General features: G+C 66.6%; 2 protein-coding genes across 7 annotated transcripts; both read right to left on the reverse strand.

The window, feature by feature from the left end:
• Window positions 1-393: 393 nt before the first annotated feature.
• Window positions 394-11018, reverse strand: LOC135403668 (PH and SEC7 domain-containing protein 4-like). 4 transcript variants are annotated; one of them, XM_064637886.1, is made up of 14 exons: window positions 10962-11018; window positions 7124-9358; window positions 5458-7027; window positions 4733-4870; window positions 4569-4649; window positions 4060-4172; window positions 3609-3667; window positions 3131-3220; window positions 2988-3031; window positions 2779-2918; window positions 2024-2294; window positions 1783-1927; window positions 1302-1445; window positions 394-935 (listed from the first exon to the last, which is right to left on the reverse strand). In XM_064637886.1, exons 2-14 carry the CDS (start codon window positions 9249-9251, stop codon window positions 687-689), a joined length of 5172 nt encoding a protein of 1723 aa, XP_064493956.1. In that variant the 5' UTR covers window positions 9252-9358; window positions 10962-11018; the 3' UTR covers window positions 394-686. The 4 variants fall into 4 exon arrangements, with proteins under 4 accessions (XP_064493956.1, XP_064493959.1, XP_064493957.1 ...); XM_064637887.1 differs by lacking the exons at window positions 1783-1927; window positions 10962-11018 and having other exon boundaries at window positions 749-935; window positions 7124-10120; XM_064637889.1 differs by lacking the exons at window positions 3609-3667; window positions 4733-4870; window positions 10962-11018 and having other exon boundaries at window positions 6899-7027; window positions 7124-10120.
• Window positions 11019-11417: 399 nt separating this feature from the next.
• On the reverse strand, window positions 11418-14179 carry LOC135403755 (interleukin-36 receptor antagonist protein-like). 3 transcript variants are annotated; one of them, XM_064638059.1, is made up of 6 exons: window positions 13263-13373; window positions 13011-13047; window positions 12770-12900; window positions 12165-12308; window positions 11974-12098; window positions 11418-11707 (listed from the first exon to the last, which is right to left on the reverse strand). In XM_064638059.1, the coding sequence occupies exons 2-6, from the start codon at window positions 13037-13039 to the stop codon at window positions 11504-11506; spliced, it is 633 nt and encodes a 210-aa protein (XP_064494129.1). In that variant the 5' UTR covers window positions 13040-13047; window positions 13263-13373; the 3' UTR covers window positions 11418-11503. The 3 variants fall into 3 exon arrangements, with proteins under 3 accessions (XP_064494129.1, XP_064494127.1, XP_064494128.1); XM_064638057.1 differs by having other exon boundaries at window positions 13011-14179; XM_064638058.1 differs by having other exon boundaries at window positions 12770-13047; window positions 13263-14125.
• Window positions 14180-14188: the final 9 nt, after the last annotated feature.

Genomic DNA, 14188 nt, shown 5'->3' on the forward strand with positions numbered 1-14188 from the left:
TCCCAAAATTCAGCCTCCCAGCCCAATTAGCACCAATAGTTAATGAGGAAAACTTCAGGAGAGGGAACCATCTCCCTCACACCTGGAATTTTGGGGGAGTTTCCAGTGGGTCTAATTTTTTGGGGGGGGTTTCCAGTGGATCCCACCTCCCCATAGACTGGAATTCTGGGGATGGGGGGGGTCCACTGGGTTCCACACCCCTCTCCCCCCATTCCCCAGCATGGAATTTTGGGGAGGTTTCCCACTATTTTGGAGGGAGTGGGGGGTTGGTGCTGTGGGTTTCACACCCCTACCCCCCCCCCCGATGAAGCAGCACTGGCAGGAAGGGGGGGGTTCCCAGGGTTCCCAAATCCCACCCTGACCCTCTCCCTCAGGAATTTTGGGATCTGGGAATGCCAGCGGTGGGACACACCTTTATTGCACACAGAGAGCAGCAGGCAGCAGGTGCAGGGGGGAGGCTGGGGGTCCTGGGGGGGGAGTTACAACCCCTCAGACCCCCAGCCCCCTTTTTGGGAGGGGGAAAGGGGTGTTTTCCCTGAGTTTCCCCATCCTGAATCCCCCCAGGGTGGCTCAAACTGGGGGGGCCCCAAGGAACCTCGTACCGGGACCCCCCAAAGAACCTCGTACCGAGGGGTCCTGGGGTGGCTCCCCGGTGGGATCCTGTCCCTTGGGGTCCCCCCAGGGGGTCACAGCAGGTTCTTGTTGCGCTTGGGGACGATTTTCCTCACGGTCCTTCGCTCCGAGATGTTCCTCCGGACACGGACGGTGGGGCCCGGGGGGGGCTCAGGGGCCAGTGAGGGGCTCGAGTGGGCCTTGGTCAGAGTGGGGGGGTCTGGGGGGGCCCCCCCTGCCTGTGCCTCCCACCCCTCCAGGTCCCGGGCGCCCGAGTTCAGCCACGTCTCCAGCACCTGCACGTAGGTCTCGTAGCGCCGGCGCTGGGGGGACGAGGGGGTCACGGACGGGTCACCCCCCGGTCACCACCCCTGTCCCCTGTGTCCCCTCCTGTCCCCAGGGTCTCTCTGTTCCATAGCAGTGTCCATCCCATGGGAAAAATAAGGATGGGAATGAGCCACCATCACGGGGGCATTCCTGGTGTTCCCAGTGTCCCCCCTGTCCCACAGTGCTACCTAGACCACCAGGAAGATAAGGATGGAGACGAGCCATTGCCATGGGGACGTTCCTGGTGTCCTCCATGGAGAAGGACTAAAATAAGAAACCACCCTGGGGAGCTCCCCAGTGTCCCTGATGATCCGGTGTCCTGGTGTCCCCCCTGCCTCGGGTGTCCCCATGTCCCCACCCACCTCCTCCAGCAGGAATTCCTTCTTGACCCGATACTCGTCCAGGTCCCGGGCGCGGCCCCGGCCCTCGGGGAGGTGCCTCTGGTGCTCCAGGAGCTCCTGCCCCACCCGCTCCAGCCACTGCTCGTGGCACCGCAGCTGCTCCTCCTGGGGGGAGACCAGGGCTGACCCCCACCCACCCACCCGGGGGGCTCGGGGGGGACTGATGGGCACCCAGGGGTGTCTCCACCCACCCAGGGGGCTTGGGGGTCTCACCATGGGCTGTGGGGAGGATGGAGCTGGTTGGGCACCCAGGGGTGAACCCTCCTACTCAGGGGGCTTGGAAGGGTCTCACTTGGGGGCTTCAGCTGGGGGTGATGGGCACCCAGGGGTGTCACCCCTATTTGGGGGTCCCAGGGGTCTCACCGGGGGCTCCTGCTGGGGGCTGTGGGCAGGATGGGGGTGATGGGCACCCATGGGTGTCACCCCTGTTTGGGGGTCTCACCGGGGGGCTCCTGCTGGGGGCCGTGGGCAGGATGGGCCTCACGAAGCGTCGCTGGGACCCCACGGCCGCCGGGAACGGAGGGGAGGAGAACAGGGCGGCCACGAGATTGATCCGGGAAATCCAGGACAGCATCTCCTCGGGGGTGCTGGATCGTGACATCACCAGTGACGTCACCAGCGCTGTCACACCCTGCAGGGACCCCCTGCCGTGACCCCCTTTTTCCCCCCCCCAGGTCACTCACGGCGCCTGGAACAGGAACAGCCTCCGCTCGGCCGTTTGCAGCCGGAACACGTTGGGCCGCTTGGTGTATTTGGGGGCCCTCTCAGCCAGGGCATGATGGACCCCCAGGGGCTCCTCGGCCCCCCCCCCCTCCTCTGGGGGGGGCCCGGGGGGTCCCGGCTCTGAGGGGCGTCGGGAGACCCCCCGGGCCCCCCCCCCAGCCTTGAGGAAGAACAGGAAGGTCCCGCGGAGAACGGCTTGGAAAGGCTTCCAGCCCCGGCGGCCCCAGGGAGCTGGAACGGTGAGATGGGGGTGGGACACAAAGGACACCCCAAAAATACCCCCCTACAGTGAGACACTGCCCCAGTGCAGTGGAGCCTGAAATGGGGCCCCCCCGGGTCACAGTGGAGCTCAAACGGTCCCACATCTGTGTCCCACCCCCAAAGCTGCATCCAGAGATCCCAACGCACCCCAAAGTCACCCTTTGGGACCCTAAAGAGGAAGAGACAGCCCAAATATGCCCCCCCACCAACTCCAAACCACCCCAGATCTACCCCCCCACAAGCCTGACCCAACAGATCCCAAATCTACCCTACAACACCCCAGCTCTGCTCCCCTGGATCCCCAAAATCCCAAATCTGCCCCTCCAGATCCAAACACCCCCCAAATCTTCTCCCCTGAGCCCCAAAACCACCCCAGATCTGCCTCCCTGCACCCCTAACCCACCCCAAATCCTTCCCCCTGTACCCCAAGCCCCCCAAATCCCCCCAGACTCACTTTTCTTGCCATCAGCCTCTGCCAGGACCTTCCTGGCCAACCACCCCCTGCGGAAGGTCACGACCCCCCCTGGCAGCTCTGGGATTTGGGGGAGGATCTTCTTCCCTCCCCCGGCCTCTTCCTCCTCTTCCTCCTCCTCCCTGTGGGACGTTCAGGATCACAGGGAGCCCCCCCAGCCCCCAAATCCCCCCCAAGCTCCCCCCACTCACGTCGCCCACTCCAGCTTCTTGCTGCGGATGGAGCCATAAAGAGCCTGGGGGGGAAATTCGGGGGGTCAGGGGGTGTGGGGGGGGCTTGAGGGGGCTCAGGGGAGGGAACCCCCTTTTTCAGCCTCAGGCCCCCCCCAGAATACCTTGAGCTGCTCCCTGGGAAAGTCCTGGCCGTCGTTCATCCCGCTGAGGTTGGACACGAACTCGGAGCTGGTCATGGCCCGGCGCAGGTGCTGGGGGGGCAAATTTGGGGGTGTTGCGAGCTGGGGGGGCACAGTTGGAGGGTGGGGGCCCCAAATCCAGCCCAGAAATTGGGGAGACCACAAATCTGCCCCCTGCCCAGGTCCAAAACAACCCCAATCTGTCCCACTGGGGCCGCCAAAACCTCCAATCTGCCCCCAAAATGCCTCAAATGTGCCCTCCCAGATCCCAACACACCCCAAATCTGCCCCTGCACCCACCAAACCCCCAATCCACCCCCTGGGACCCCCCAAAATTCCCCATCTGCCCCAAGCCATTCCCCAAACCCCTTGCCCATCACACCCCCATATCCCCCCAGTCCCCCCTGAAAAAGGCAGGGTGTAGATTTTGGGGGTTTTTGGAGTCCCCCCCCGTGCTCACCTGCCCGTGCAGGTCCGTGTTCAGCAGCATCAGGGCACAGGTGAGGGAGTGAACCGAGTCTGGGGGGTTGGGGGTGTCACATGGGGGTCCTACCACCCCACCAGGGGAGGGGACCCGCCCCCTGAACCCCAAAAGGTGCAGCTGGGGGGGCCCCGGGAGGCTGGGAGGGGCTGTGGGTGAGTGGGGAAACTGAGGCACAGAGGGAGGTGAAGGAGCTTTGTGGGGATGTGGGGATGGTTTGGGGGGCTGAGGGGGATTTGAGGGGGCTGGAGGGTGTGAGGAGACCCCCCCCCAGTAAGGGCACCCACCCCCTGAACCCCAAAAGGTGCAGCTGGGGGGGGCCTTGTAGCCCTGGGAGGGGCTGGGGGGGGAAACTGAGGCACGGGGGGGGTTAGGGGGCATTAACCAGCTCTGGGGGTCCCCGGGGGGTGTTTGGGGTGTGGGGTCTCACCGGGGGACGGGAAGGCCCCGGGGTTGCAGTGGTGGAAGCGCCGGGAGAAGTGGCCCAGGACCCGCTCCCGCTCCTGCGTCTCCCCCGACAGCACCAGGGCCTGCAGGAACGACCTGGGGGAACCCCGGGCTGGGGGACCCCAAAAACACCCCCCAGGGGCACCACCAGGGGGGGACCCCAAAAATACCCCCCCAGGGACATCTCCAGCATGGGGGACCCCAAAAACACATCCCCTTGGGTGTGTTTCTGCCCGCTTGGATCCCAAATCTGGCCCCCTGAACCCCAAATCTGCCCCCCTGGACCCCAAATCTGCCCCCCTGGACCCCAAATCTACCCCCCCGGATCCCTCATCACCCCAAATCTTCCCCCCCCAGACCCCACCATTCCCCAAACCATCCCACATCTCCCTTCTTCACGTCCCCCAACCCCCCATCCCTCCCACCCCCCTATCGATTTTGGGGTGTCCCTTTGCCCCCCCAAAGCCCCACCCAGCCCCCTCCCATCCCAACCTGAGCGCCTGGTCCAGCGTCTGCCCCTGGAACTGGAAGAATTCCAGGTATTCCTGGGCCACCATCGCGCTGAAATCATTGCTGGGGGGGCACACAAGTTTGGGGGGGTGGGTTTGGAGCCCAGAGGACCCCCAAAAGGGGGAGGGGACCCCCCAAATCCTTACTTTTTGCGGAGGAACGAGGCCACCTGGGATTTCCGGACGCCCTCCAGGTGGAACAGGCGGGAGGCCAAACGTTGGGCCTCCCCCCGCCCCGGCTGGGACCCCCCCCCGGGGGGCTCCACCGGCCCCCCTAAAGGGGATCTGGGGGGGAAGGAGGGGTCAGGCAGGGCCGGGGGTGGAGGGACCCCAAAACCCTGCCTGGGTGGGGGGAAGGGGGTGTGGGAGGGAGTAGGGGAGGACTGGGGGGGGCATGGGGGGCTCGAGGGGGTGAGGGGGAGTCTGGGGGGAGTTGGGGGGGCATAAATGGGGGGGCTGAGGGACAGACGGACAGGGCAAGGAGGGTTTGGGGGGTCAGGCAGGACTGGGGGGGTCCCCATCCCTGCCTGGATGGGGCAGGGGAGCTGGGGGAGTTTGGGGGGCTGGGGGGGGAATGGGGGGTCTGAGAGGATGGACAGACAGGATTTGGGGGGCTGGGGGAGCACGGGGGGGGGTGGTGAGGAATGGGGGGGTACAGGAGGGACTGGAGGAACTGGGGGAGCCAGGGGGACACATGGGGGTGAGGGGGGGGGTCACAGAGGCTCTGGGAGGGGCGGGCGGGGGGGACAGAGATGGGGGGGCCGGGGGGGTCAGTCAGAGTTTGGGGGAGGTCAGAGAGAGTTTTGAGGGGGCAGCAGGAAGGGGGGTGTCCCACACGGGTCTGGGGGTCCCACGGCGGGGGGGTCCCTCACCCAGGGCTGCTGTCGGGGGGGTCCGGCGGGGGCTCCAGGCCCGTCTCGGGGGGCGACTCCTCCATGTCGGGGCGTGCGGGGGGGGGCCCGAGGGGGGGTCCCTGCGCCCCTTCCCCCCCCCGGGCCGGGAGCCACAAACAGCCATGTCCTGGCAGGAGGGGCCCCCCCCGGGACCCCTCGGAAAGCCCCGGTCCCGGGGGGGGCGGTGAGGGCAGGGGGCAGAGGGGCTGGGACCCCCCTCCCAGGGGCTGATACGGGGCGGGTTGGGGGCTGGGGGGGCGCTGGGGGGGATTTTGGAGGGTCACGGGGCCGGGGGGGGGTTTGTGCATCACTCTCAGGGGGGCGGGGGGGCCGAGCTGGGGGGACTTGGGGGGGGGGTGGTAAAGGGGGCTGAGGGGGGGCTTGAGGGGGGTCAGGGGGCTGGGGGGGTTCTGCTGTCCCCCTCCCTGGGATAAATCGGTGGGGGGCAAGGACTTGACAGGCAGCTGGAACCCCCCTTTTGGGGGCAGATCTGGGGGGGCGGCGGGGGGCTGGAACCCCACTCCTTGGTTCAAATCTGGGGGGGGTGGAGGGGTCTGGTGCCCCCCTTTTCGGGGGATATTGGGGGTGGCTGAGGGTGTTTGATGGCCCCCGACCTGGGGCACATCTGGGGGGGCCTGGTGCCCCTCCTTTTGGGGTAAATCTGGGGGGGTTGGAGGGGTTTGGTACCCCCATTTCTGGGGCAAATCTTGGGGTACTGGAGGGGTCTGGTGCCCCCCTCCCTGGGGCAAATCTGGGGTAGTTTGGTCCCCTCCTTCTTGGGCCAGGTCGGGGGGGCCAGGGGGGGTCTGGTACCCCCCTCTTTTTTGGGCCACATTGGGGGAATCTGGGGGGATTTCGTTCCTCCCTTTTTGGGGCAAATCTGGGGGGGCTGGTGGGGTCTCGTACCCCCCTCCCTGAGGCAAACTGGGGGGGTCTGGGAGGGTTCGGTTCCCCCTTCTTTGGGGTAAATCTGGGGGGGCTGGGAGGGCCTGGTGTGTCTCTGCCTGGGGCAAATCTGGGGGTTCTGGGGGGCTCTGGTGTCCCTCTTCTGGGGACAAAGAGGAGGGGGTGGGGGGGGTCTTGTACCCCCCTTTCTGTGGCGTATCTGGGGGGGCTGGGGTGGTTTGGAACCCCCCTTTTTGGGGTAAATCTGTGGGGGTCTCTTGCCCCTCTTTGAGGGGCAAATCAGGGGGGGCTGGAGGGGTTTGTTGCCCCCCCTTCTGGGGCAAATCTGGGGGCACTGGGGGGCTGGCAGAGGTCCCAGACCCCTCTCCCAGGAGTGGCTCTGGGGGGGTCGGGGGCCTGGGGAGGGGCAGATCCTCATCTCCCCCTCCTGGGGGGTACCCGGGAGTGGGGGGGTCCAGGCCCCCCTGCTCTGGGGTGAGCTCAGGAGGGGTAGGGGGGTCCCAGTCCCCCTCACCTGGGCTGGGCTCCAGAGGGGTGGGGACTGCAGGGGGGTCCTGCTCCGCCCATTCCAGCTGCCCCCTCCCAGATCCCGGGGGCAGCTCTGGGGGGTCGGAGAGTGCCCGGTCTGAGGGTTGGGGGGGTCCTGGGGGAGGAGAAGACACGGGGGGGGCGGTCCCCATCAGCATCAGTGCCCCCCCAAAACCAGCCCCCCCCCAGGATGGGGGGTCCCCACACTCACCCCACTCCACGGCAACGTCCCCGATGTCCCCTTCGGGGTGACCCCTGAGGGCTGTGGGCGTGGGGGGGGTTTGGGGGTCCCCCCGTTCTGCCCCGGTGCCCCCTGTGGTGTCCCCCCCCTCGGCGAAGGCGGCACTGTGGGTTCGGTAAAGGGGCACCCCCTGGGCCCCTCCGAGGGCCACCAGCCGGCTCTGGAACAGGGGGTTGGTGTGGAACTGGGGCTCCTCCTCCTCCTCCAGGTCCTCCTCGTCCTCGGCATCTTCCTCTGGGGAGGTGCTGCCGTGGTCATCCTCGTCATCCTCCTCCTCATCAACCTCATCATCCTCACTCTTCTCCTCTTTGCCGCGTTCGGGGGCTCGGGGCTCAGGGGGTGTGGTCCCACCCGCGGGCAGAGTTTTGGGCAAGGTGGTCCCGTCCATCGTCACAGTCTTGGACAGGTGGGTCTCATCCATGGTCACGGACTTGGCCGAGGTGGTCAAATCCATGGTCAGGTGCTCCTGAGAGATGGTCCCATCCGTGGGCACGAATTTGGGTGAGATGGTCCCATCTGTGGTCGTGAACCCGGATGGGATGGTCCTATCCATGGTCATGGGCATAGGTGGGATTGTTGTGTCCATGGGCACATCCTCTGGAGAGATAGTCCCACCTGTGGGCATGAACGTGGGTGAGATGGTCCCATCCACAGGCACAGATTTGGGTGAGATGGTCCCATCCACAGGCACAGATTTGGGTGAGATGGTCCCATCCATGGGCACAGATTCAGGTGAGATGGTCCCATCCATGGGCACAGATTCAGGTGAGATGGTCCCATTCACGGGCACAGATTTGGGCAAGTTGGGCCCATCCATGGTCGTAGACTCGGGTGAGATGGTCGAATCTATGTTCTCCTGAGAGATGGTCCTACCCATGGGCACAGACTTGGGTGAGATGGTCCCATCCTTTGGCACATCCATGGACATGGACATGTGTGAGATGGTCCCACCCTCTGGCACAGTCTCCCCTGAGATGCTCCTGCCTGTGCACGAGTTGGTCTCATCCATGGCCACGGGCTCGGGTGAGATGGTCCCATCCACAGTCACATGTTCCTGAGAGATTCCCTGATCCGTGGGCATGGACGTGGGGGAGGTGCTCCCACCCACAGCCATGGACCTGGGGGAGACGCTCCCACCCGTGGACACGTGGAAGATGCTCCCAAAAATGAATCCACAGCCTTGGTCCTCCTGGGAGACGCTCCCATCCAAGGGCAAGGACTCGGGTGGGATGTTCTTGTCCACGGGCACGGATTTCGGGGAGATGGCCCCACCTGAAGGTACGAGGGAGATGCTCTTGTGTGTGGATCCATGGCCTTGGTCCTCATGGAAAGTGCCCCCATCCATGGGCATGGACTGGGGTGGGATGTTCTTATCCATGGGCATGGAATTGGGTGGGATGGACCCATCCATGGACGTGTGGAAGATGCTCCCATCCATGAGCACAGGCTTGGGTGGGATGTTCCCCCCTATGGACACGTGGAAGATGCTCTCAAATGTAGATCCATGGCCTTGGAGCTCCTGGAAGTTGCTCTTATCCATGGGCTTGGGTGGGACATTCCCATCCACGGACATGTGGAAGATGTTCTCCAACGTGGATCCACAGCCTTGGAGCTCCTGGAAGCTGCTCCCATCCACCCCCAGGCTCTGCACGTTCTCCTCCGGACCCCCAGGCTGGGGGGGATCAGTGCCGGGGGCCGTGTCCCCACAGGGGGGGGGGTCCCAGGGGTGCTGGGGCAGGGGGTCCCTGGGGGGGGGCTGCCCCTCGAGGGCTCCCTGCAGGTCCCACACGCAGAGCTGGGCACGGGCCAGGCTGGCCCAGAACACGTCGTGGGGGGCGCTGGGGGCCTGGGGGGGGGCTGGGGAGGGGGCCTGCGGGGGGGTCACGGGGGTCAGGGAGGGGGTTACTGGGGGTGTCAGGGTGGTCTGGGAGGGGGTCAGGGGGGGTGCCTGGGGGGAGGTCAGGGTGGGGGTCAGGGGGGATGCCAGGGGGGGTACCAGGGGGGGGGTCACCCCCTCGGCTCCCCCCCCGGAGAAGACGATGGCGTCCTGCGCCGCCAGCACCCCGGGAGGGGTCGGGGGGGTCCCCGCAGGCTCCATGGGGCCCCTCCTACAGCTGCCCGGCCAGGCTGGGGGGGGCTGCACTGCCCCGAGGGTCCTGAGGGTCCTGAGGGTCCGAAGGGTCCGTGCCCATGGTGGGGGGGGCCCTGGGGGCAGAGGGAGGAGAGGGGATGTGGGTGGGGGGTCTACAACGTAGGGAGGGGTGGGGTGGGGTGGGAAGGGAAGGAGGGAGGAGGAGGAAGGGGAGAGAAGAGAGGAGGGAGAGAGGGATGAAGAAAGGAGAGGAGGGAGGGAGGGGGAAGAGATGAAGGATGGCAGGACGATGGAGGGAAGGAGGAGGAAGGGAGGGAGAAGGGAGAGAGCAAGGGAGGGATGAGAGAGGGAGGGAGAAGAGAGGAATGAGGAAGGAAGGGTTGGAAGGAAGGGGGAAGAAAGATGGGAGAGAGGGATGAAGGAGGAAAGAGGGGAGAAGAAGGGAGGGAGGAAGGAAGGAGGGAGGAAAGAGGGAAGGAAGAGGAGGGAGGAGGGAAAGACAGAGGAGGAAGGGAGGAAGGAGGGGGAAGAGAGGGAGGGAAGTTGAGGGGAGGAAGAGATGAAGGAAGAAGGGGGGAAGGGAGAAGGAGAAAAGAGGAAGGAAGGGAAGGGGGGAGGAAGGGAGGGAGGGAGGCAGGGAGAGAGAGAGAGAGGGAAGAGTGGGCGGAAGGGATGAAGGAAAAGAGGGAAGGAAGGATGGAGGAAGAAGGAGGGAAGGAGGGGGATGGATGAAGGGAGAAGGCAGGAGAGAGGGAAGGAGGAAGCGGAGGAGGAGGAGGAGGAGGGAGGGCTTAGAGGAGGAAGGAGGAAGGAAGAGGAGGAGGAGGAGGGAGAGGGGGAGGAGGCTCGGGGAAGGGGAGGAGGGTCAGGGGGTGGTCAGGAGGCCCCCACGGCCAGGTGGGGGGTCCCGGCACCCTCACCCAGCACCTGCACACCCCGTGTCCGGCCCCGTCACCCCACGGCCCCACGTCACCCACCCCGTGTCACCGCGTCACCGGCACCGCTTCCGCCCCGCGGGGCAGGAAACGGGGGGGGGCACCCACAGACCCCCCCTCAGCTTGGGGGGGGCTGCACCCCCAAATCCCCCCCAAAACCGCCCCGCAAAGGCTTTTAAAGGGGCTAGAGGAGGGGGAGGAAAGGTCTGTGGGGATCCCAAGTAGTTATGGGGAGGGGTGGGGGGTGTCTGAGGGTGGGGACCCCAAAAGTTGGGGTGGGGCCCCAAAGGGGGGGACCCCAAAGGGTGGGGGGAGTCCAAAGGAATTTGGGGTGCTCTGGGGGGTGTTGGGGACCCCGATGGGTGGGACCCCAAAGACCAGGGCAAACCAAAAGTTTCGGGGGGGTCAGGAGGGGGGTGGGGTCCCCAGGGGTTGAGGGGACCCCAAAAGGTGTAGGGGTGACCCCAAATGGGTGGGGGAGACCCCACGGAGTGAAGGGGCCCAGAGACAAGTGGGGGCTCCAGGGGGGACCTTCAGAGTCCAAGGGGGACCCAAGAGTTATGGGGGGACCCCAAGAGTTATGGGGGGCCCCGAGGGTTACGGGGGGGCCCCAAGGGTGGGGGCATCCTGGATTTTTTGGGGGAACCCTCACGGCTTGGAGGGCCCTGCAGGGCGGTGTGGGGAGCCCGGGGGGGGCTCCGAGGGCTCTGGGGGCCCCACAGGGACCCCTCGCTCCCACCCCCCGGGCCGTGGGGACCCCCGGAGTCCCTCCCCCCCTTACCGGCACTGCCGCGCGGGCGGGGGCGGGGCCTCGGCTGGGCACGCCCCCTCTCGGGGGTCGGGTAGACACGCCCCCCTCGGGGGCGGGGCCAGGGGCTCGATGAGTTCGTTGTTGTCACGCCCACTTGTTAGGCCACGCCCCCCCCGAGAGGCCGCGAGCCCCCGGGCTGCCCCGCGGGACCGATCCCGATGGAGCCCCCGTGGACCATCCTGAACCCCGTGGGATGATCCTGAGCCCCCGTGGACCATCCCGACCCTGTGGGATCATCCTGAACCCCGTGGGATGATCCTGAGCCCCCGTGGACCATCCTGACCCTGTGGGATCATCCTGAACCCCGTGGGATGATCCTGAGCCCCCGTGGACCATCCTGACCCTGTGGGTCGGTCCTGCCCCACGGGGCCCGATCCTGGACCCCTCCCCAAATCACACACCCTGAGCTGACACCAAGACTGTCGCTTTATTTGGCAGGGAGGACACCCCCACCCGTGGATGTCCCCCCATGGGTGCCCCCCCTGAGTGCCCCCCGCCCCTGGGTGCCGGGGTCACTTTCGGCGCAGGTAGAAGGCGGTGGCCCCGTGGGGGGGGGCCATGGCCAGGGCCTCCCCCGGGCCTGGGGCCGTGCTGAGGAACAGCCCTGGGAACGCTGCGGCCTCGAAGGTGTGCGTGGACCCCCCGAAGGTCTTGTAGAAGGTGAAGGGCGTGGCCTCGTCTCCCATCTTTGAGAACAGCTCCAGCAGCTCCACGTCCTGCCGGAGGGACACACAGAGCTGGGACACCACCCCAGGGCGGCACCATCCCGGGAACCCCCATCTCCAGGTGACTCCACTGCCAGGTGACCCCACCTCCAGGTGACCCCACCTCAAGAAACCCCCACCTCCAGGTGACATCACCACCAGGTCCCCACCACCTCAGGGTGCTCCCATTTTGGGTTGACCCACCTCTGGGTGCCCCTCCCCTTGGGTCATCTACCTTGGGTTGACCAACCCTGTTGCCCCCCCAGGTGCCCCCTCACCTCCAGGTGCAGCCGAGGCTCGGGGCCGGTGCCGCAGGACAGGGCGCGGGTGCCCCCGCGGATGCCCACGATGAGGGGGCAGCGCCGGCGCTCCAGGTGCCGGTTGGGCACCACGCTGATGGGCTCTGTGGGGACACGGGGCTGGGTGGGGGCCCTCGAGGGGGGTCACCCTCCCCACGGACGACACCCACCTTCCTGGGCGGCGTTGGCGCCCTGCAGGCTGGTGGCCACCAGGTGCCCGTCCCGCAGGCACAGCCCCTTCTGCTCCGTGTCCCGCAGCACGTAGTGGTATGGCTGGGCCGGGGGGCGCGAGGCCGCCGAGGCCACCATCGTCACTTTTGGGGACACGGGGACGTGTGAGGACACAGGGACGGGACACAGGGATGTGGGGATGGGGGACACGGTGGGGACGGACATGTGGGGACACGGGGACATGGGGACGTGGGCACATCACAGGGACGTGGGGATGGGGCCCACGGGTGATGGGCAGGTGAGACATGGGGACCATGGGGACATGGGGTGTCTTGGGCACGTGGAGACGTAGGGACATGACAAGGATGTGGGGATGGGGGACACGGGGACATGGGGATTGGAGACACGAGTGTGACAGACGTGGGGAGTGGGAAAGAGGCACGTGGACACAGGGGTACACGAGGGGGCACATGGGCACATGGGTGCACGGGCACAAGTGGGCACCACAGGGATGTGGGACATAGGAATTTGGGGGCAGGGATGGACACAGGGACACCTGGGGACACAGGGGACCCGTGGGGCACCCAGCAGGCACTGCCTCTACCTTTCCCCAGGAAGTCCTCGAACAGGGCCTCCATGTCGGGGTCGACGACAGACTCGGCCGCGTTCCCGGGCCCCGTCAGGACTCCCAGGGGGTGGGACCGCTTGGGGGGGCCCCGGGGACCCCGGGCCCCTCTGCACCGGGGAGGGGGGAGAGAGAGGGGGGTGAAGATGGGTGTCACACGGGGTGACCCGACCCAGGTCCGAAGGGAGGGGCAGCCCCATCCCACCCTGTCCCCACTCACGTGACAGCAGGTCTGGACACGCGGGACATGGCTGGGCCTGGAGGGAGAGGGGGACACGGGTGACACAGGTGGAGGACACCCCTGCCACTCACCCCTGTCCCCTGCTGCCAGCCCCGGCCATCAGGAGCATCCAGAGTGAACGCCCTGGGAATCCTTCCTGGGCAGGACCTGGCTTGACCCTGTCCCTGTTCCCAGCCCTGGGAATTGTTCCCAGGCAGGACCTGGCCTGTCCCTGTCCCCGTTCCCAGGTACCTGTGACTCTGGCAGCTCCTGAGGTCTGGTCCTGTCTGGGCTCTGTCCCCTGGGGGTGGTGGTGGCTTTATAGGGCCGGGCAGGGCGGGGGGGGCAGAGCCCGCCCTGCTGATTGTAGGGCAGTGACAAGCTGGCATGGGGAAATGCCACCTGGGCCCCTTGTCCCCATTATCCACTGTGCTGCCACGGTCACCGTGGCAAGGATGTCCCCTGTGCCATGTCCCCCCCCCCCAGCCCTGTCCCCGCGGTGTGCCCTGTCCCACAGGTACTGGTGTGTCCCCAGTGCCCTGTCAGCATTTTCCCATGTGCCTTGTCCCCATGGTGCCTGTGAGCCCTGTCCCCACAGGCACCTGTGTCCCATCCCCATGGTCCTGTGCCCCCTGTCCCTGTGGCCCCACAATCTCTGTTCTCGCAGTGTCTCTGTGCCCCATTCCCACAGCCCCGCATGTCCAATCCCCCTTTTCCTGAGTGCCCTGTCCCTGCTGTGCCCCCTGTCCCTGGGTCCCACATGCCCATGTGCCCCATCCCCGTGATACCTGTCCCCATGTTTGTGTCCTCCCTGTCCCCATGGTTCCACAAGCCCTGTCCCCATGGTGTCCTGTCCCCAAGATCCCATGTGCCCTGTACCCATGTGCCCCGTCCCCACAGCCCCGCGTGTCCCGGTGTCCCCTGGTCCCACATCCCCTGTCCCCGCGGTGTCCCTGTGCCCCATTCCCACGTGTGCCGTGTCCCCGCGTCCCCTCCCCGCGGTGCCAGGCCGGGTGTGCCGGGCGGGAAGCGTCGTTTCCCCGGCGGGATCCGGGAAGGGGCGGCCCCGAAGGTGCCCGGACCGGGGCAGCCCCGGCTGCGTCACCCCGGGCTGGGGACGCGCCGTTCCCGTCCCCACGGGCCGGTGGCGCAACCCGGGACACTCCGCGGGTGACGCA

The sequence above is a fragment of the Pseudopipra pipra genome, chromosome 28 (assembly GCF_036250125.1).
Source record: "Pseudopipra pipra isolate bDixPip1 chromosome 28, bDixPip1.hap1, whole genome shotgun sequence".
In the NCBI taxonomy this organism is placed as follows: domain Eukaryota; kingdom Metazoa; phylum Chordata; class Aves; order Passeriformes; family Pipridae; genus Pseudopipra; species Pseudopipra pipra.